The sequence below is a fragment of the Lissotriton helveticus genome, chromosome 2_1, assembly GCF_964261635.1.
Source record: "Lissotriton helveticus chromosome 2_1, aLisHel1.1, whole genome shotgun sequence".
Classification (NCBI taxonomy): domain Eukaryota; kingdom Metazoa; phylum Chordata; class Amphibia; order Caudata; family Salamandridae; genus Lissotriton; species Lissotriton helveticus.
This window is the reverse complement of record NC_136059.1, coordinates 824,068,666-824,091,832: the sequence shown is the minus strand read 5'-3', so window position 1 is coordinate 824,091,832 and position 23,167 is coordinate 824,068,666. Positions and strand designations below refer to the sequence as shown.

Genomic DNA, 23,167 nt, shown 5'->3' with positions numbered 1-23,167 from the left:
TGTAGGTCAGGAGTAAGAAAACAAGTTACCTACCTGTAACTTGAGTTATCCAGTATTGGTATCTTTCATAGATTCACATGCCTGAATCATTTCCCGTCGTCAAGGCGGGAGTCCCACGGTAAATAAAAAAGCAGTGCCAAAAGCACTTTGTAGTAGTAGGCCCTAGAAAAAGGCCTGAGGCCTAAATTATAGTAGCCTATCTACCTCATTATGTTAAAAAGACCAAAGTCTTTGCTCCAACCAATCAGCTTACAGCACCCTCTTGAACCCTCTCTGCAGAGCCAGTTCTCCTCAGATTTTCGTAGCACAAGTGGGAACAAGTATCCCAAACTTAGAGAACTGACTCTCCGGGGAGGAGGGTGGGTGCATGTGAATCTATGAAAGATACCAATACTGGATAACTGAAGTTAAAGGTAAGTAACTTGTTTTCTTATCCAGTATTGGGGTATCTTTCATAGATTCACATGCCTGAATCAGAATGGCAAGCAGTAAACCAGGCAAAGTCGGTTGCGGATGGTGGGAGACTTATTGTAGTGCACCCCCATGAATGTACAGTTAACAACCAACAATCGCTTAGAGATTGATCTATTAACAAATCATATTCAGATTCAACATAGAAATTGTGAAATTTCCTACAGGAAAGGAACTTTAGCACCATAGAAACACACCATATGTTAACATATGTCTGCATATTATAAACAACAAACTGAATCGTATGTAACTTTTTATGAAATAAGCCGTTAGTACCTGAATGTACTCCTTATGGAAACAGGTGGCGTGAAACAGCTTGGCCCACTGCCGCATCATCCTGATTTGCTGATTGTAGGCAGTAGTGTCTTGTAAACGTGTGGACATTCTTCCATGTCGCAGCACAGCAAATGTTCTCAAGCGTCACTCCTGCAAACAAAGCTGCAGACGCTGCCACAGCTCTTGTGGAATGAGATCGAACAGACCTTGTCATCGGTCGGTTAGCCTTGATGTGAAAGAACTGAATGGCGGGGGCTATCCATCTGGAAATTGTAGCTTTAGTGACCGCTTTACCCAATGTAGTCTGGCCATAAGCTACAAACAGTTGATCAGATTTTCTTAAAGTCTTGGTCCTCTGGAGGTAGAACTTTAAGCATCTTTTGATGTCTAAAGAATGCAATGTTCTTTCCGCTGGGGTTGAAGGATTTGGAAAGAAAACTTTCAGTTTGACTGGTTCATTTAGATGAAATTGAGAAGGCACCTTTGGTATGAATGTTGGATTCGTCCGCAAAGTGACATAGTCCTGGGAAAAATGCAAAAAGGGTTCTTTTATAGTGAATGCTTGAATTTCTCCCACTCTTCTGGCGGAAGTTAGTGCTAATAACAAAGCAACCTTCCATGTCTAGAATTTTAGGTCAGCTTTATGGATGGGTTCGAACGGGTGCTTCATCAGCTGTGAGAGGACTGTGTTGAGCTCCCATTCCGGTGGTGAAGGCTTTACTGGAGGATAAGCCCGGAAAAGACCCCTCATGAATTGTTTAATTAGCGATGAAGAGCAGAGCGATTGAGTGTCAGCCATTTTCCTGTATCTGGATAAGGCCGCTAAGTGGACCTTTATTGAAAAAAAAGAAATACCAGATCGCGCCATATGCAATAAATAGGGCAGTATTTTCTCTGCTGGCGCTTCTATAGGATGTAAAGCGTTTGAGATGCACCAAGCGCAGAAGCGCTTCCATTTGAGACGATAAGTTTTTAATGTACTCTGGGCTCTTGCTTTCTTTAGAATGTCTCGGCAATCCTGAGGAATTTGAAGATGTTCAAATTCTAGGAAGTTAGGAGCCATGCATGCAATTTCAGCGATTGAGGGTTTGGGTGAAGTATCTGACCCTCGTTGCGTGACAGTAACGTTGGAGTTACCAACAGCCTGATCGGTGGCTCCTGTGAGAGTAGCATGAGCTCCTGAAACCAATACTGGCGAGGCCACCTGGGAGCAATTAGGAGAATGCGGAAACTCTACAACTTCATCTTGCGTACCACTCGTGGAATCAAAGGGATCGGAGGAAAGGCGTAAGCATAAATCCCTGACCATCGCATGGACAGAGCATTCCCCTTTGATCCCCGTTGAGGGTACCTGCTGGCGTAATACCGGCATTTCTTGTTCTGATGGGTTGCAAATAAATCCAACGTCGGCTTGCCCCATCTCTGAAACACCTTGCTCAATTGGTCGTTGTGCAGTTCCCAGTCATGGCAATCTGACGAGGACCTGCTCAGTTTGTCTGCTAAGGTGTTGTAGAGCCCTCTGACGTGTTCTGCCTTGAGAGTTATGTTGTGAATTGTCAACCATTGCCATAGCTCTTGGGCTTCCCTGGACAATGTTGCTGATCTCGTTCCTCCTTGCTTGTTTATATAAACATGCTGGTAGTGTTGTCCGCTCTGACCAGGACTGAGGATCCTGGGGAGGAACGCTTGAAAAGAAAGAAAGATGGCTTTCAACTCTTGACTGTTGATGTGGCATTTTTTGTGCTGTTGAGACCATTTTCCTTGCACCTGTAAGCCCTGGAGCTGACCTCCCCAGCCCTCCATGGACGCATCTGTCGTCAAAATGAAATCCGGAGGAGTTTGCAAGAATGTGAGCCCCTGTTCCCGATTGCTCAGCTGTGTCCACCATTAAAGAGCATGCACCATCCTGTTGGTGACTGTGATGGTGTCCTCGAAAGAGCCTGTCGCTTGTTGCCATTGACGATGTAGCTCTTCCTGCAAAGGCCGCATCTTTAGACGTGCTAATGGAATGAGGTTGATGGCCGAAGAGCACATCCCCAGAAGTGATGCAAATAGGCGAACTGAAAGTGACCTTTTTCTTGACAGTTTTATTGCCAAAGCCTGTAGTCGGAGTTGTCTCTCTCGAGACAAAAATGCCTTGCATTCTACTGTGTCCAGACAAGCTCCTAGGAACAGTAGGTTCTGCTTCGGAACCAATTGAGATTTGCTCTTGTTGATTGTAAGGCCTAGCGATGCAAAGAGATTGCGGCATATTGTAATGTCGGACTTTACTTTGGCCTTTGATAGACCTTTGACTAGCCAGTCGTCCAAATACGGGAAGACCTGTACACCTTTGCTGATCGAAGAGCTGCTGCTACAGGAGCCAGGCACTTTGTAAAAATCCTTGGGGCCGACTTGAGGCCAAATGGGAGGACTTGAACTGATAATGGGCGCCAGCCACAGTGAAACTGAGGTATTTTCGATGCTTTGGGTGGATTGGGTTGTGGAAGTATGCATCTTCCATGTCCAAGGAAGCCATGTAATCTCCTTCGTTGAGGCAGTTGAGAATGTCCGAGAGAGTGACCATTCGGAATCGCTGCTTCTTGAGATATCTGTTCAGATTGCGTAGGTCTAGGATCGGTCGCCATTCCCCTGATTTCTTTTTTATGAGGCAAAAAACGGGAATAGAAACCGGTCCTTCTCTGATGGATTGGAACCTTCTCTACAGCGTTCTTGAGAAGCATTGCTTGAACTTCCTTGATCAATAAGTGAAGACGAGGGGGAAAGGGACCCCTGGGCGGAGTTGTTGGAGGTTTGGTGATGAACTCCAGGGTGTGACCATGTTGGACCAGGTCCAACACCCACTGATCTGTTGTTATCTGATGCCATTGTTGTTGGAAGGCAGATATCTTCGCGCCCACGGGAAAATAGGGGATTGAAGGTGGCGCCCAATTGACCTCACTGTTTCTTGTGATTGTCTCGCCCCTGATTGTTTGTGCGCCTTCTTCCTCCTTGGCGAGAGAAACCAGCCGATCCAGACTGGCGATACCAGGACTGATAGTTCTGGCGGTATTGCTGCTGGTATTGCCTGCCTTGCTGATAATAATTTCCTCTGGACGAATAACCGCGTCCTCTGCGCCTCTGAACGATCCTCTTTTGTACTGCAATGACCCCAGTGATTTTGCAGTATCCGTATCTGTTTTAATTGCTTGGAGAGCTTCGTCGACATGTTTCCCAAAGAGGGACTCTCCGTCATATGTCATGTCCAGTACTTTCAATTGGACCTCTGGACGAAAGGTAGTGGCCTTCAACCACCCTTGACGTCTCAAGACAGCCGCTCCTGCCAACTGTCTGAAATTTGTGTTTGCAATATCTAATGCACAGTCGATGGATTCCGCAGCTGTACGCTCTCCTTCCATTAATATTTTTCGCGCTTCCTGCCTCTTGTCTTCTGGAATCCGCTCCATGAAACCAGCCATTTCTGACCAAATTTGGCGATCATAGCGCCCTATAATCGCCAAAGAATTTGCCGCTCTGATGGAGGCCGCAGCCATGGTGGAAAACGTTTTACCAATAAGGTCTAAACGTCGCCCCTCTTTATCCGCTGGTGTAGAAATAGGGGTAGCCGGATTCTTCGACCTTTGTTGTGCTGCCTGAGAGATTACCGAATCCGGACGTGGATGACCAATAAGGCACGCCGGACTATTGAGAGGGGCACGGTATTTCTTCTCAATTCTTGGCAACACAGCAGGCACAGAAGCAGGGGTTTTCATTACCTTGAGGCCCTCTTTCCAAATGTAATCAATGATAGGAACGGCTCTAGACACCTTCCTGGTTTCTTCTTTAAAATCATGAAGAAAGCACTCCGTTTGCTCCACAGTCACCGGGAGTTTAAATCTATTTGCTGCTCTCTGCATCAGATTGAGTGGTGTGGCTCACTGGTTAGAGGCGGCAGACCCGGAAGCAGAGGTCGACCCGGGACCAGGGTTCGATTCCCGACGCGGCAGGGTCTTGAGCCATTGTCAGCGGACTCGATAATTCTCGCCTCGGTGCCTACTCCAACCATGGGTCCCACTCAGCAACTCTGGGCAATAGCTTGCTTAATCTCTACTAACGGCCCCATCAGCGCCAAGGATGCTTGTCTTTACCTTGGAGATGCCCAGGAGGGACCATCTCACAGGGAAAGCCAGGATGGGTTCCCCAGCGGTATACAGCGCCGGGACGCCCCTTTGCTGGGGCAGCTGTGCGCTTTACAAGTATACAACATTTAACATGTAACATTGTGGAACCCACCTACGGAACCCACCTACATCTTCAGGTGGTGAATCTGAAGGCTGAGGAGAAGGAGGGGATGGCATGGGGATAACAATCTTCCCATGGGTCTGATGAAGGTGCGTTAGGCAACTCTCCTTCCTCTACTTCCTCTTCTGATGACATGTCCGGGGTTTGTGGAGGCAACTCAGGTTGCGTAGGTTCCACGACAGGAGAAAGCGGTGGAATTTGAGATGGAGGAACAGAAGTACTAGGCTGAGGCATTTGTGGCGGAAAGCGGTGTTTATAATCTGCCAGCATAGCCTGTAAGTCCTGTATCAGGGTAGGCGGTAAATGAGTGACTTCTGAGACCTTAGGCCGTCTCTGATGTTCCAAAGAATGAGGCACTATAATGTCCTCCTGGTAGTAATGTTCAGCGTAAGTGTCGTCTTCATCATCATCTTGACACTTGATGATGAGATCAGATGGGTGACGCGCCACACCAAAAGCTCCTTCATTATCATCATCCTCAAAATCATATTCTTCCTCATCGGAGTAGGATTCTAGAAGATGAGAGGGCATAAGTGGCGACATATAAGAACCTTGTTGCCTCTTGTAAGATACGAGTTGAAAGGTCTTCGTTGAAACTGACATACAAAAAGCCTGATTCCCAGCAATAGGCTTCACTAAAGATGAATCCATCAGTTTTGATGGCACCGGTGACAAAGGTGCAGCTGCTAGCTGAAAAGATGCCGTCGTCGACGGGTTTATCGTCGATGAGGTCGACGACGAAGGAATCGTCATCGATGGAATTGCCGTTGATGGGCTCGACGTCGAATGGCTCGTCGTCGACGGGCAGCAGTCGACGGATTCGACGTCGATGCTTTCTTCGTCGACGAGACAGTCGTCGACGGTAGCATCGATGACTTCGTCGACGGGCTCTTTTTAGACGAGGAAGGCCTCGTTGACGATGATGTCTTCGTCGACGAGCCGTCTACGAGAGTTCTTTTAGCCACAATACAAATCTTTGCAGACACAAATGGCGAAGTGATAGATGCAGTGGAAATCATAGCAGTAGAAGAGGAGGTTGAAGTAGAAATAGTAGTCACTGGTGAGGAGACAGCAGAGCTCTTACCCACTGTTTTCTTTGAGGAATCGTTGGTGGCTGAGGCTCCAGAGACAGAATGTTGAGATCTCTGAAAAGAGCCTGAAGTGGAGTGGGAGGTTTTCGCATCTTTTCTCCGCTCACTTGTCTTATCCTCTTGAGACCTCGCCCTCTTGCTAGAGGTAGAGGCTCCGTCATCATCATCCATAGAAGAGGATTTTAGCCACAAAAGGACTCTGGCCTCCCTATCCCTTAGGGTCTTAGAAGGGAAGGTGCGGCAGATCTTACAATGTTTTGGAATAAAGGCAATAAATACAGTCCTTATGCTGGTCATCAACATGGACCCTCTTCTTCTCGCAGGTCCTGCAAGGTCTAAACAAGGCCTTCTTGTCAGACATCCTGAGGCTCTGAGGAAAAAACTGAGTCAAGACTCAGGGAGACTCCCTTCCACACGACGTGCGGTGAACATCTGAGGAGAACTGGCTCTGCAGAGAGGGTTCAAGAGGGTGCTGTAAGCTGATTGGTTGGAGCAAAGACTTTGGTCTTTTTAACATAATGAGGTAGATAGGCTACTATAATTTAGGCCTCAGGCCTTTTCTAGGGCCTGATACTACAAAGTGCTTTTGGCACTGCTTTTTTATTTACCGTGGGACTCCCGCCTTGACGACGGGGAATGATTCAGGCATGTGAATCTATGAAAGATACCCCAATACTGGATATCTTTCAAACTACTGTTGCACAAACATACATAGACAATTAAAGAAGAAAGTGCAGAAGTTTGAGATGAGTCAGAGAGTTGCGGTAGAAGATATATTGAGAAAGGTATAGGGTGTAAAATAGGGTAGTGCATTGGATATGCTTAATTAGAAGAAAGTAATAAATATATAGATTCATAAGTATATGGAAAGTATATAAATGCATAAAGGAAGGAAGTATATGTAGATTAAAGATACTGATTGAGGTAAGGGTGAGAAATAGGATAGTGCTTTGAATATGCTTTTTAGGAGAAAAGATATATATATATATATATATATCCAAGTACATGGAAGGTATGTAGATGCATAAAGAAAATAAGTATATGTAGATTAAAGATGGATTAGATAAACTCTGAGTTTCAAGTGTTCTACTTAAAAAAAAAATGTTTATTTTTAAACATAATTATTCAACATGCTTATACAAAGCAATACACATATAGGTACATATCTATAGTACAAATACATGCTTCTTCTCTACAGAGAAAAATGCTGCATATTTCGGTTTGCGTATGGTGCTTATGGGGGGAGAGCCAATTCCTGAGTAGTTTTCTGAAGAGAAGGTGGTTGTCAGTGGATCAAATGTTGTGGGTAAACAGTTCCATAGTTGGCATCTTCAGGTGGGAGGACTCACTCAGCGCACACACAGACACAGACACAGACCTTGTGAATTCTATGGCATGCACCAGTCATGACCGCTTGCCATGCGTGTCTTGGTTGGGTCTGGTGAGAGTCCATCAGCCTTGCAGCTGATGGCTTCTTACTCCGATAGGCGAGGCCGGTGTATCGCTGGCTGAAGCTCAAGTCATCTAGATTGGGACTGCTGGGGAAGGCTCGGAACTAAAGAGTGCTCAGCTGCCCAATTAATAAAGTTTCTTTCAACCATGAGCGGGGAATTTAAAGTTATAACTGCTCAATACTCCTGCAGGCCAATCCTCACGTAAAAGACTCTGCAATCAAGAAATGACGAAAAGGTGGATCGCTCAGTGTAGCCAATGACTGAAGGGAGCTGATGCAAAGCCAGTTTCTGTGTATTGTGTCATCATTAGTGACAAAAACAATGAATCGTGAATCGCCAACCAGACATTAAAAAAAATCCGTAATATCATTAATATGGCATGCAACTATGAAATTAGTGTACTTACAGTAGCTTGAGCAATCTTCTGTGTCAAAAGGGTCACTGGTTCAAAGATACAAATAAAGTTTCCATAGGAAGCTGCAATCTAAAAGAAAAGAAAATTACTGTGTAGTAATTCAAAAGTGCGACCTTTTAACAACCAGTAGTTGTTTACTTTTACAGCAAAAGCGTTCTTTATTTCACAAGGAATATTGCATAACGGCACTGTTGCAGAGTTACTTGAGAAGTATCCTACACAACGTGTTACTTAAATGTTATGTGAAGATGGGATACTCGTCTTGCTAGAGCTCTTCGGTCACCAGTCGCCCCGGGCAACATTTTTGATGTCTTCTTGAAACTTAGCATGTAACAGATGGGTAATCTCAAAAGCACAAAACTCAATATGAAAAGGGTCAAGGGGATATATTTAATGACCTGTCATTTCAATTCCCTACACAAGACATTTTATATAACAACAGGAAATGGCAGGTCAACTGCGTTGCTGTACTAGTAACCGGAAAACCGGAGATTCATGCAAAAACTATAGAGTTACAACTGGTTGAGATATACCCATCAGACCACCCTTTGGCAGAGTCTCATCATATGGGTTGTTTGTAAATCCATCCAACATACCGCCCAAACCATCGGATGATGGTGCGGATATGGAAGTGGAATGGAAGCTCTGACCAAGTTGTTACTCGGGGTAGTGCTCAAGGGAGTGTAGTGCAGCAACGCAGTTGACCTGCCATTTCCTGTTATATATAATCTCAAAAGCAACCTTCTTTTAAACTCACTGAAGTCAACAGTTATTACAGGTTTGCAGATTTTTTTGTGTACTTTGTTTTTCTATTTTACTGAGCAGCCATTAATTTACTCTTTTGTTATGTGCTGTACATTTATTTTTGGAATATAAATATATGCAAAGTAAGACTGCATGTACAATCCCCCATTATCGATCAACATGGAAACAAACAACACAGCATCATAAAAATATCCACAACGTAGACTGTATAATGTTAGCAATATGGAAAGTGCAGAAAACACTACCAGAGCTAAAATACTTTTACCTTATGCAAACAAATCTCGTCACCAAAATGTCAATAAAAAAACAAACTTTAAAAGTCCTATGTACTTGATCGTCACAACGAGGGACGCTATTAGGCATGTTGACAGTCAAACAGAAACCAGTATCATAGATCAAGTAAAGTCAAATTCCTCATATAGCTATCTTACGATATGCATTGTCTTGACCAACATTTTGTAGGCAAATGCAATAAGCCTTTTTCAGCAGAAAAGTCCAGAAATGTCTTATTGGGTTTGTCCCACAGCAACCAACTGCTAGCATCTTACAAGTACTTGCATTATCTCACATACCCGGGTTCCTATTAAGTGATACCGACAATCAAAATGGTTACAATACGAGTTGAGGACAGATGCAGTAATCACCAGACGTCTCAGTGAGAGTCTTGTCAGTTTTCACACTATCGTGAAACAGAGTAAAAACGGGTAGACCAAGTCCATCATCAGAAGAGGAAATGTTTTTAATTTGCACCTCGCCTAGTGCTGTACTGGTGCACACAAGCCTAGACATTAAGTAGCACATGAAGTTATTTTCATATAGAACAAGTAACTTACTTTCAGTAATGTCTTATCTGGAAGAAACTATCTAGCTGCAGATCCCTTACTTCTAGAATTATTCCCCAGGCATCGGACTTTATCCAGAATATTTAGACGAGCGGTAGGCCTGCACACCAGTAGGTGGTGTCGCTTGGCTATGCGTGTATTCATCGGCATTGTCTGCGCCGGAAATTACGTGCGTGCATATAGGCGCCACCCCAGCGTGCTGACATCTGTTTCTTTTCACGCCTTATCATGCCAGAAGCACAGAGCCATGAGGAACACTGATCACTGACTGGTGTGTTAAGCTAGGGCCTTTTTAAAAGCGTGAACCCGTTACACTATAATCTGGTCACAGAAAGGGGAGGGTCAGTAAGGAATATGCGGCTAGATGGAGTCTCTACCAGAGAAGGAATTACTGAAGATAAGTAACTTTTTCATCTGCTAGAGACTCCTAGCCACAGATTTCTTACCTCAGAATAGATACCTCCCCGAGATGGGACTGGGATATGCATTAGACTAAAAAGTCCTGAAGGACTGAATGGGCAAAGTGATTGTCACACTAGACCAGACTGTCCAGAAAGCAGTGTTTCGTAAGTGTGTGCAAGGAAGCCCACGTTGTTGCTTAACAGAAATCCATGACAGGAACTCCACGAGATAACACAGTGGTCGCAGCCTTTGCTCTGGTAGAGTGAGCACGCAAACCCTCAGGCGGCTGCTTTTTGGCCAATGCCTAGCAGGTTTTGATGCAGAGCACTATCCATCGCAAGATGGTCCGCTTCTGCACTGCCTTCCCTTTATTGGCCCGACATCACCCACGAAGAGTTGATCGTCCACCCGGAAGTCGCAAGTACGACGGAGGTAGGTCACCAAGGTTCTTTTTAGCTCCAGCCGGTGGAGTGTGTCCTCTTCCTTAGAGGGAAACGGCAGAGTGTAAAAGGTAGGCAGAGTGTAAAAGGTAGGCAGAGTGATGGACTAGTCTACGTGGAGAAGAGTTACAGCCTTCGGTAAAAAGGGTGCTCTAGTCCAGAGGACCGGCTTGTCTGGATAGAAGGGAAGGTATTGAGGATTTGCTGACAGTGCATGTAACTCACTGACCATCCTGGCTGATGTTATCACCACAAGGAAGGCTGTTTTGATGGTGAGAAGTCTCAGTGGGCAGTTGTGGAGCGGCTCTAAGAGAGTGTACAACAGGAGCGTAAGAATCAGATTTAGGTCCCACTAGGGCATAATAAAAGGCGCTGGTGGGAACATATACTGTGGACTATTCAGGAACCTATTTACAGTGGGGGAATTTGAAAAGGCATGGCTGGTCTGGCAACAGCAAAAATGCTGGAATGGCACAAGGATAACCTTTTAATGTTCCCAAAACAGAGCCCAGCAGGGCCAAGAAAAGTATAAACAGAAGAACCTGGGAAAAGGGGTGCAGACAGAAAATCAACGTGTTTATCCGTACACCTCAAATTTGTTCCAATGGCATGCTCATCCCGTCTTGATGGAAGGACACATGGCTGCCAAAATCACATTGCAGACTTCAGGCAGAAGGTCGAGAACTGTTAACTGTCACCACTCAATCTCCACACATGAAGGGGAAGCATTGTGAGGTTTGAGTGCAGAACCATGCCCTGGTGCTGTGACAGAAGTTCCTCCCGAAGAGGCAGCCTGATCGGAGGACTGACACTCCTGCTCAACAGCTCAGGATACCAGGCTCTGGAGCCAAAAGAAAGGCTTGGGCCCGGTCGTTCCTGATCTTGTACTCTTGTACCTTGGCACTAACAAGTCAATCATCAGAAGACTCCAGCTTACCTGGAATGCAGCAGATAGGCAATTGTTTGTCCTGCCAAAGTTTTGCCCTGTTTCTGGCTTTCTTCACCAGTTGCACTGGCTTACATTAATGAGGAGCATCTATTTCAAGACCGTGAGTACAGCCATAACATCCTGTTCTCCCAAAGAGCTCCTGTTTTGTCCAATCTCTTACCTTGTTACAGACTATCCCACCACATAAGCTCAGCTGACCTCAACTTGGCGGGACTGAACTGTTGTTGTCCTTTCCACAACAAGGCTCCCGCCCTTTGGAATGTACTTCCACTGTCCACTAGAAATACTGAAGAACATCTGTTATTCAGGAAATATCTGAAGATATGGTTGTTTTCTCCCTAAATCCCTTTGTTTTTCTTTTGAGAGGCTGTTGGCACTTGCTTCCTATTTACGTTGTTGGGGCGGCCACAGGCTCTTCAAAAACCCCATAATAAAACACTGGGCTGGAGTGGAGCTGTAGGAAAGGTGGCCAGGAGACCGGAGCTCTATTCAAGAAAAAAAAAGCTATGAGCAAGAGCTGCCTTGGAAACTCGAGCAGGCAAAACTACTGACATTGCTCATTCTCAGTGATGGTGAACAGATCTAACCAAGGCCCTCCCTACTATTGAAAGAGGCCTTGTGCCAACTCTGAATGGAGATACCATTTGTGATCTGCAACACATCGATGGCTGAATTGGCCCGTTCTGGTGTTCAGAGAGCCTGCCAAGTGTTGAACCACTAGGTATATGTCCTGGTGTTCCAGCCACGTCCAGTGGTCCAGCGCTTTTTGACAAAGGGTCCACAACCCCAACTGGCCATGTTTGTTCCAGTACCACATAAAGGTGGTGTTACAATGAACCCATGTACCAGTCTTCCCCTGAATTCAAGGAAGAAAGGCTTTCAAAACAAAATTGCTAGCCCAAAGATCCAACAGGTGTGGAGCCCGGATTCCGCCAGAGTCCTCTGATCTCCACCTCTCCCAGAGGGCCGGCCTCATCCTAGGATTGAAGCATCTGTCACTACAATCAGCTCAGATTGGGGAAGGGAGAGGGGCCTGCTACTGGCCCAACCGTGTTTGTTAGCCACCACTGGAGGTCTTTTACAATTTCCTACGAGAACTGAACCATGTCAGAGTGATTTCCCTGATATTAAGCCCACTGAAACTTCAGGTCCCACTGCAAAGCCCACATATGCCAACAGGCATACATCAAAAGCACCCTCAGAGTCGGTTTCACCGAAACCCAGGCTGAAACATCCGTATCATATCCTGAATATCCTGAACTCACTGCTCTGGAGGATAGGCCCAAAATTGAACTGTATCCAGAACAGTTCCAATGAAAGAGAGCGTCTGAGATAGTCAGGTGTGACTTCGGCATGTTGATAAGGAACCCCTGCGAGTGCAGGAGGTTTGCCGTAGTCTGGAAATGGGAGATGACTGCCTGTGGAGAGCCTACCTTCAACAGCCAATCATCTATGTAGGGGAAGCATGGAACCCCTGACTTCTGCAGATGAGCTGCAACCAGCGGAATCACCTTGGTGAAAAACAGGGGCACTGGTACAGCCAAAGGAGAGGACTGCAAACTGAAAGTGCTCTTGCCCATCAGGAACGGCAGGTAAAGTCTGGGGGAGGCGGGACGGGAATGTGAAAATATGGGTCCTGCAAGTCCAACGCTACCATTCAGTCTCCTGGGTCTAGGGCAGACAGAACATGAGCGAGTGCGACATTTTGAATTTCTCCTTCTTGAGGAAGAGATTGAGAAGGTGCAGGTCTAATATAGAAGGGAGGCCTCGGTCCTCCTTTGGCACCAGAAAGTAGCTGAAATAGCAACCATGACCTACTTCTGATATCTGTATCCCCTCTATGGCTCCCTTGTCCAAGAGAGACAATACTTCCTGACAAAGTAAGGAGAGATGGTCATCTGTCAGCTTGTCATAAGTGGGTGGCATGGGTGGTCGCAAATGGGAGGGAATAACCCCTTTGGACGATCTGCAAAACCCAATGATCAGATTTTATTGATCATCAGTGGTGCAGGTGATGGCAGATCCTGTGCCCACATTGGATGCTCTTGATCGTTGGAGGTCAAACTGAAGGGGCTTGGAAGATGTGGCTGCCAGGAAGAGGGTGGGGCGGGTGGGTGGCCTGGCTGAACCTATGGCTATCTGTCACATGTGGTCTATGGGAACCGCATCCTGGGCCACAAAAAAGTTGTGCAACCTGCTGGCAGTGGTGGCTGAAGAGTAGAGACATGGTTGAAAACCCCTTCTTTGGCCACAAAAGAAGTGGAAGCAGGACTGGGGTTGGCGAGGGACCATGGAAAGGCCTAAAGACCTGGCAGTAGCTCTGCCTTCTTTAAAGCACTCCAGCCCGGAGTCTGCCTTCTCTCCCAAAAAACGGGAGCCATCAAGGGGCATGTCCATAAGTGAGGTCTGTACATCCCCCGAACAGTCAGTGGTTCTGAAACAGGAGTGGAGTCTAAGGGCCAAAGACAATGAAATGTCTCTGCCCAATGAGTCGGTCGTGTCCAGCCCACATCATATGGCAAATTTGGCTGAATCTCGCTGGTCAGCAATTCCTGGAGTATATCTTGGGCCCCCTCCACGACCTTGGGCAGCACCCGCACAAATGAGTCGCAGATCGTATGTGAGTATTGTCCTAAAAGGCTGCCCTCCTCACCACCATAGTGAACGAGGCACCCTCCTCCATAGTGCCAGTAGGCGAAGAGACCAAGGACAGTGTCTGGTAAGGGGTCCAGTCCACTGGATTCCGCCAGATCCTCAAAGTAGGTGTCCTCAGGATTTTCTAAGGGTTGGTAACCATAAGGGACCTCAGACCCTTTCCATTCATCACCCAATCCAGGCCAACATGGGGCACTGGCGCTGTGTCTGAGTAGGGAATTTTGATGTGGGGGCACCACCAATAGGCGTCCGTGGCACCCGGGGAGTTGGCACTGAAGTGGGCGCTAGGTAAGGTCGAGGTCACTCGACCAATGCCACTCTGAATCAATCACTTGATCCCGGGGGCCAGACTGGCGGTAAGGGGAGGCTCACAGGCCAAAAACAAGTTGTTGCCCCTTTTGAATCCATGGGGCCTGAGGGCACTCCAGAAGGGTCCGTCACTCAAAGATGAGGTGCTTGCCTCATAAAATTCCTTTAGCTGAGCTGGGGTTGTTCCAACTCCCAGAAACTCATGGAGGCAGGGGGGCGGCCCAGTTACGGGCTCCACCACAGAGCTTGGCCTGGAGTGCAGACGGCCCCGTGTCTCATCCAAAGACTTACACAGTGAAGTTAGACCTCTTTGCCTACATGTTTTTCTAGTAGCACTTACCCCACGCCTTGAATGGGACAACGATTGCCAGGAGAGGCTCTGTGAAGGATCTCAGGAACTTCCTCATGAGAGACATCTGGAATGTTGGGAGGTCGATCGGCAGCGCATGGCAAGGAGCTTGAATGCAAGGCACAGCAACACTTGCACGTCTTGACGTCATGATCACACGGTCCAGACACCAAAGACAAACCAAGTGCGAGTCCGTCACCGACATCTGGTGGTGACAGGCACTGCACGTTATGAAATCTGCCTTTTTGTGGACATTCTCACACCAGGAGACAAATTCTCGCAAAAAATATTAACCAAAAAGCCAAAAAAGGTCAGTTAAAAACTGACTGGGCATAGCTCTCTCCAGATCAGCGCTGACTGGTGAGGAAAGAAAAGAACTGATGTAATGTGCTGGGATGGCCACTATATAAGCAATAAACACATCGTTTCCAGCGCAGATGACTCCGACAATGCCACATGGAGCTGAACACCACCACCTACTGGTGTGCAGAGGTACAGTACATCAAAAGTGTCTGGATCCAGTCTGAACCCTGGGGAATATTGTATGGTAAGGAATCTGCGGATCTATCAGACATTACTTTTACCTGCAATTATATACGGCTTACTAACTCCAGATGTTTAGTTAATTCAACTTTAGCACAAAACAGCAGCTCAAACATTTCCTAGTCTTAAATTCTGTTCAATATTTTTTCTCTTTAAAAATAGATGGAAATCAAGGTTTCCTTACTTTTTTTTTTTAAACTTTATTTTGATATTTTCAGTTACAGTACATTCGCAACAAGCATTGTGTCGTACACATTTCATAGTTCATAAGGCATACATAAAGTAGTTGATCCATAGCACAGAACTATATAAAGAGCCATTAGAGATACAGCAATTAAATCTACAGCATACGAGAGAATAGCACATCTCTTAGTCCCGCTTCCCATATTGCCAATGTATTGCACTAAATGGGGGTACAGTCTCAGTGAGCTAGTTCGAGGGGCGATGTGTGAACTTCCTGTCCCCAGGGCGTATACACCTGCGTATCTCCCAAATCTGCACCTGCCTATGTAGTGTACAGTGCTATCTGCCTAATGAAGGCCAACTTGGTCTATCACATAAATCCCAAAATCCAGTGACATTTCCTTGTACCTACATGCACATCAATGGGGGGATCTAGGAGCCCAGGCCTGTGTAGCATCAAGTGAGTCCCTCATCTGCGGTATCATCATGCATCTGTCCTAGGTAACCTTGTAGAGGGGCCCAAATGTCCCTGGGACGTGAGGCGAGTGGCAGCAGTTCAGCATAAGTACTCAGCTGTTCCTGGCAATATGTAAGGTCATGTATCCAATCCTTAAATTTGGGCGCTCTGCCTCTGCCCCATCTACATGCAACTAGTCGTTTGGCCACTAAGAGGGCTAGAGCGATAAATTTGCGGTATGTCGCCTGTAGGGGTTCTACATATCCCAAAAGGGCTAAAACAGGGGAGGGATCTAGGTCAACATGAATCATTTTGGATAAAGCTGAAAACACCTGGTCCCAGTATTGTCGTACTTCCCCGCACCCCCACGCCAGATGTAAAAAATCTGCTCCCTGGGCGTGGCACCTATCACAAGTGTCAGTTGTACAAAGCTTGAATCTGAGCATGCGGACAGGGGTGTAGTACAACCTGTGTATAAATTTATAGTGGAGGATCCTAAACCTGCTGCTAGCAGAGATGCGCTCCGTCTGCTGGAGGCAGAACACCCACTGTTCGTCCATAAGCGGCGCGTCCAATTCTCGGTCCCATCGCAGTTTAGCAGTCAAAGACGGGTAGTCTATCTGTGTGTGTACTGACCTATAGATCGTAGAGACAAGCTTACAAGGGGTGTCATTTTGAAGTATGAGCTGCAGAGGCGAGAACGTCGGGGGTTCATGTGGAAAGTCAGGTGTAAGGGCCTTCAGCCCCTGGCGAAGTCTAATGTATAGGAAGACGTCCAGCGGTGTCGGTGTATGCCCTCATATAAATGGTCCATGGAACGGAATGTGCCGTTATGGTACAGGTCCCCCCATGTTGTGACATGTATGGTATGTATTAACTTGCGAAAGCCCGCTTCCTGTAGCAGGGACAAACGCGGGTGGTAAGCTAGAGGTAGCAAAGGTGCATAGAGCATTACAGCCTACAGTTTAGCAGTAAGTCGGGACCACGCTGTCACAGTGCTCAATACCGTAGTAGGTGTTTTATCTCTACCCGTTACCAAGGCATAGAATGCCCCTTCTATCGGGATAGGATGGGCCAGCCAGTGTTCAACCGCTAGTTGGGGCATGTACCGAGGCTGGCGCACCCAGAAATATGCATAATGAGCTTGTGCTGCTAGGTAATATAATTCAAAATTCGGTATACCAAACCCGCCTTGATTATAGGGCCTCACTAATATGTCCCAACCTAGGCGAGGCGATTTTCATCCCCATACCAGTCTTTTATGAGCTCCGACCGAAGTTGCCGGAAAAAATATCCACCCGGGTAGAATGGAATATTCAAAAATAGGTATAGCAGTTGGGGGAGGATCACCATTTTAATTAAGGATGCTCTACCCGCTAAGGAGAGTGGCAGTGTGATCCATCTCGTTACATTATCGGTAATACGCGTCATAGTGGTGCCATAGTTAGCTCTAATCAATTCGTCCTTATCTTTCTCAATGTTAATGCCCAGATATTTAAAGTCCCCTTCGCACCAGTCGATGGGGTAATCTAGATCAAATCTAACCGTGGCCGCAGTTAGTGGGAATATGCATGATTTACCCCAATTGATCTGAATACCAGAGAGTTTGCCAAATCTTATAAATTCTCTCAGGATGGGGTTTAGGTTGGCACTCGGGTCACGCACATATAAGGTGATGTCGTCCGCATACATTGATATCAATAATTGACGCTGAAAACAGCGCAGGCCAACGTCTTTGTGATGTTGCCGCAGTTTTGCAGCTAGAGGCTCTGTCGCTATAGCGAACAGAAGCGGTGATAGGGGGCACCCTTGTCTAGTGCCTCTGGTTACTGGGAATTCCGAGGATAGCTTGCCATTAATAAGTACTCTAGCAGCAGGGCGTTCATACAGGAGCTGAATCCAGGATATGAAGATTGCCGGAAAACCCATTCTCTCAAGGATTCGGAAAACATAGTCCGACTCCAGAGAGTCAAAAGCCTTAGTGGCATCAAGAAAGACGGCAGCCATCGGTAGCTCTTCATGTACTGAGTCTAGGACAGAAAAAAAGGTTCTTAAATTATGCGACGTGGCTCTGCCAGGTACAAAACCGGACTGGTCTGGCAAAATCAGGGCCGGGAGTAAGAGGCTAATGCGAGTGGCTATCAGTTTGGCAAGTATTTTAACATCGCAGTTCAGCAGGGATAAGGGTCGATATGAATCACATTTGTTCGCAGGCTTCCCAGGTTTTAGTAGCGATGTGATAAGCGCAACTCGCATAGAGGGCGGCAAGTGACCCACCTCAAGAGCATCCTCGTAGACCTCTTTCAGTACAGGAGCCATGAAGTCTATGTATGTCTTATAAAATTCAATTGGGATCCCGTCTAGTCCTGTAGCTTTGCCGGATTGCATGCTCATATTTGCATCCTGCACCTCGTCCACCTCAAAAGGGGCACTTAAGAACGCTCTCTGTGCATCACTGAGCCACCCAAGGGAGACGTCCGCCAGATAATCGTGTAGATCGAGGATTCCCGATCTAGTGGAGGTGTACAATACGCTGTAGTGCTCCACAAAGGCGTTAAGAATCTGAGCTGTATCTATAAACATTCCACCTGTCTGATTCTCTAGCTCTAGGATAATATTAGGTGTCCTGGAGAGTTTGATCGTCGCAGCCAAGGCCTTCCCTGGTCTCTCGCCCTCGCCATAACGCCTAGCAGCCCAGTATTTGCCCCTAAATTTCGTTTCTCTGGTCGCTTCCTCAGTGTATTCAGAGACTTTCTCGCGGATAGCCGAGAGGGTAGCATCGTCTGCGTCCAAAGTTAATGATGCCTCCAGGTGTTTAAGGTCGGTCTCAAGTGTTGTCAGCCGTGTCATGATGCTCCGTAGGACTCCGGAGCCTTTGGCTATACAGAGCCCTCTCAGAGAACTTTAAACGCCTCCCAGATTGTCTCAACGGCATTGACAGAGTTTTTGTTCTGCTGAAAAAAATCTAAGCATTCACAACGTAATTCTTCCTGGAAGACAGCGTCAAGCAGCATCGTAGGCTGCATACGCCAAGCAGTTGTGGGGGGGCCTAAGTCTGCCGATCGTAGTGTGATTTTTACAGGGGAATGGTCGGAGTATGTCCTGGGAAGGTGCAGCGGCTTAGTAAGTGAAGTGGAGAGTTGCGGTGTCAAAAGGATATAGTCAAGGCGCGCACAGGAGTGTGCTTGTGCCGTGAAGTGTGTGCCTTCCCTGGAAGCAGAGTGCAAATGTCTCCAGGCATCCACTAGGCTATGTTCAGTGAGCACCGAGCGCAGCGCACACCTCGCCTTGGTGTAGTGGTGCGGTGAGGGATTTGATCTGTCCACCGTGGGGTCAAGAGTAGTGTTGAAGTCTCCCCCCCAAATAATATGTTGAGGGCCAGTTCCCACAACCGCTGCCCATAGCTCCGTAAAGAACCGTGGATCATCAATGTTGGGGCCATAGCAACATACCACTGTTACAGCGATGTGTCCTAATCTACCCCACATCATACAGAATCGCCCCTGGCTGTCCACTTTTGTACCAGCCATAGCAAAGGGCGTACCTCTCTTCACAAGTATCGCAGTACCCCTAGCATAACTGGAGAAGGACGAGAACACTGAGTGAGCTGCCCACCTGGTGGCGAAGGTGTGGGAGGTGTGTGCCTTGAAGTGAGTTTCCTGCAACAGGGCTATGTGCACCTAGTGCCGATCTAAATAGGATAGGATTTGACGTCGCTTCCTAGGGTCACCTAAGCCCCGTACATTCCACGCTAATACATTTAAGTCAGCGTCCTCCATGGATCAGGCAGTGTCTCAACAACTAGTAAGCGAAGTCCTATAGGCTGATGGGTCAACATGTCAAGTCCTTTAGGAACATACATGCCAGGATAAACTTGTGACGTAATGCTTGTGTGTACTCCATGTCGAGCGAGAGGGCACTCCCGCAAGTGATCATTACAAATTCCTGTAAGATTCAGATGGAAGAACTCTTTGAAAATATTTTCGATTAACAACTTTCTAAAACTTGTGAATAGTTTCTCAAACGTACCCCAACTCAGGGTCACCTCCATTGTGCTTAAGTGAAAGAATGCAATTAAGCTTACAACAGGCTCTGCGCAACACAGTACAGAAGAAGCAGCAATGTCGTCAGGCAGAAATATAACAAGGGTGGGCTGAAAAGGGAGGCTCGCTCCTGTAAATGCTAATAGGTAACTCGCCTCCCACAGTGAATAGATGTAATCGTGCATGCCTGTCGGTGTTACAGCCAAAACAATTCGGAGGTGATAATGGTCAAGCTTGCATAAATTGGTCCCCCCCCCTCTCCCTCCTCCCACTGAAGCAACCCAAACTTGCCAGAAACCCCTTCCCACCCTCCACCCAGAACAATCAGTAACCAGCCCAACAGCTGCAACGCAGCAAAAATTTCCAAGGGGGTATACCCTTTGGGGGTCATCTAGGGATACACAGAGCCACCCCCTACAGCTGTCTCCAGTCCTGCACCGCCTGAAGTAGGTACAGCTAAAGAGAGGGGGTGGTGCCTGTTTGTACATTACCACCAGCAGATCAACACCCGTCCACAGTGTATTCGGTTTCCAGCAGTGTTCAGTCTTGATCGAGAGTCGTCCAGGAATCTCAGGATGGCAACAGTAGACCAGCAGCGTGCCTCAACGATCGGACCTGCCAGCTAGCCATCCCCATTCAGCGAGCGCTCATCCTCACGCGCCATATCGACATCTCCACCCCGACCAGAGCGAGCATGACGCAGTGTTTTCAAAAAGTCGCTCACTTGCTGTGAATTTGTAAAAAAATGTTGCTTAGCTTGGTGGGTCACTCAACTTGGCTGGATAAAGTAACGCATAATCAGTTTGCAGTTCTCTCAGTTTGCGTTTGACATCCATGAATTTACGACATTGTTCTTGCACCACAGGGGTGAAGTCAGGGTAAATAGAGAAAGTGACTCCGTCATAAGACAAATTGCGGTTGGTGCACGCCGCCTTTAGTGCCGTGTCCCGGTCTCGGTAATTCAAAAGCCTCGCAATGATGGGTCATGGTGGGGCACCCGGCTTGGGCTGAGGGCCCAGTGAACTATGCGCCCTCTCCACGATAAATTGTTTGAGAGAGCATCAGGGCCAACAGTTGCAAGAAGTATTTTCTCCACGTACTCCTCCATGCGCCCAGTGTTGGTGGCTTCTGGCACGCCCACCACGCGAATGTTGTTTCGACGACTTCTAGCTTCCAATTCCTCGATTTTTGCCGCAATAATTCTGAGGACATTGTCCATCCTGGAGAGTTGCGAGGTATGAGAGGCCGTCGTGTCACCATTAGTGGATATCCGCCTCTCCGCTTCTGAGATGCGTTCCTCATGGACGTCTATTTTCTGCGCGATGGCATCCATTCTGGAGGAGATCCGGTCGACCTTATCCACTATTGTGGCAAATCCTTGTCGCATCTCCTGCATCAATTGTTGCATGTCTGCCGGAGAAGAGCCAGAGCCATTCCCCGATGTCGCCGGGCTGCTAGATTCCCCCGCGTCTAGTGTATCCCGTAGCCCTTTTTTGGAGGCCGCGGATGCGGGGGACCTCTGCTAGGGCAAGGTCGGCGGAGCGGAGGTTCCTTTTGGGTACGTGGAAGGATACTCTCTCGTTGAGGCATTTGGGGCCGATGTTGTTGAGGGATTTTTAGGCGTGGGTGAGGAGTTTAAAGGTGACCCTCTTCTTGACTGGGAGTTTTGTTGGTTCCAGCGTAGAGGGTGTTGCCGTAGTCCAGTCTGCTGGCAATGAGTGCGTGGGTGACTGTTCTTCTGCAGTCTGGAGGGTCTTACGGAGGATGCAGAGGCAGTTGAAGCTGTTGGAGGCGACAGCGTTGATCTGGCGGTTCATGAAGAGGGAGGAGTCCTAGATGAAGCGAGGTTCTGAGCGTGGTCTGTAGGGGTGTCTGGGCTCCAAAGGGCCACCAGGTGTTGTCCCAGGCAGAGGTGAATGGACAGAGGATGAGGACCTCGGTCTTTTAGAGTTTAGCTTCAGGCAGCTCTCCTTCATCCAGGTCACCGCATTCTTCATTCCTTCCTGGAAGCGGAGTCTGGTGCCTTCAGGATTCTTCATGAGCGAGAGGATGAGCTGGGTGTTGTCGGCATAGGGAAGCAATGCTGAGGCCATGCTGTCTGACGATGGCAGTGAGGGGGGTCATGTATATGTTGAAGAGAGTGGGGCTGAGTGAAGATCCTTGGGGTACGCCGCAGTTGATTTCTGTCGGGTTGGAGATGAAGGGAGGGAGTCGGATCCTCTGGGTTCTGCCAGAGAGGATGGATTGGATCCAGTCGAGGGCGACTCCTTGTATTCCCGCGTCGTGATGTCTGGCTGCGAGAGTGCGGTGTGAGACTGTGACAAAAGCTGAGGAAAGGTCTAGGAGGATGAGGGCCGCGGAGTGTCCCTGGTCCAGCAGCATGCGGATGTTGTTGGTGGCAGCGAGGAGGGCGGTTTCGGTGCTGTGGTTCCTGCAGAATCCAAACTGGGAGGCGTCCAGGATGGAGTTCTCTTCTATCAAGGCGGTCAGCTGGGAGTTAACGAGTCTCTGTGACTTTGGCTGCAAAAGAGAGGAGAGAGATGGGCCGGTAGTTCTTCAGGTCTGTTGGGTCAGCCATCGGTTTCTTGAGGAGGGGTTTCACCTCTGCCTGTTTCGAGTCATCTGGACAGATGCCTGATCTGAGGGAGGTGTTAATGGTGCGTCCTAGTTCGTGTGTTATGACGACGGCGGCCTTGTGGAAGATGTGTGGAGGGCAGGGGTCCGTAGGGGCTCCTGAGTGGGTTTTCTTCATGGTCGTGGTGATGAGTTCAATGGTGGCAGGATCGCAGGACTTGATGGTCGGTTTGTCGGCGGTGGTGGGTGGGGCAGTGGTGTTCGTGGTGGATTCGCTGAAGTCGTCATAGAGGGCCTTGATCTTCAGATGAAAGTAGGAGCTGAGTTTGTCACAAAGTTCCTGGGAAGGTGTGACTTCCATGGCTTCGCAGGTGTGCTTTGTGAACTGCTGTATGACGTTGAACAGTTCCTAGGTGTTGGTTACGTAGGTCTGGACTTTGTCTTTTATGAAGGTTCGTTTGGTGTCCTTATGCGCTGGTGGTATTCCTTGTGGGTGCTCTTGTTGATCCGTGCTTCCACGGTTTTCATGTTTTGGCAGGTGTTCTCTAGACGTCTGCAGGTGCGTCTGGCTTCTTGAAGTTCTGCGGTGAACGAGGCAGCTTTCAGTGGGCGTTTTTGGCGGAGGGGCGGAGTGGTGGGAGCTTGTTGGCGCAGCAGCAGACCCAGTG

The 23,167-nt window shown here is 47.7% G+C and overlaps 1 protein-coding gene across 4 annotated transcripts in view; it reads right to left on the bottom strand.

The window, feature by feature from the left end:
• DMXL1 (Dmx like 1) overlaps positions 1-23,167 on the bottom strand; it is a 2,287,446-nt gene that overhangs the window by 2,141,793 nt on the left and 122,486 nt on the right. For all 4 annotated transcript variants that reach the window (XM_078675553.1, XM_078675555.1, XM_078675552.1 and 1 more), the window contains exon 3: positions 7,980-8,057. In XM_078675553.1, coding sequence (XP_078531679.1) covers positions 7,980-8,057 — 78 coding nt within the window. The remainder of the gene's footprint in view (positions 1-7,979; positions 8,058-23,167) is intronic.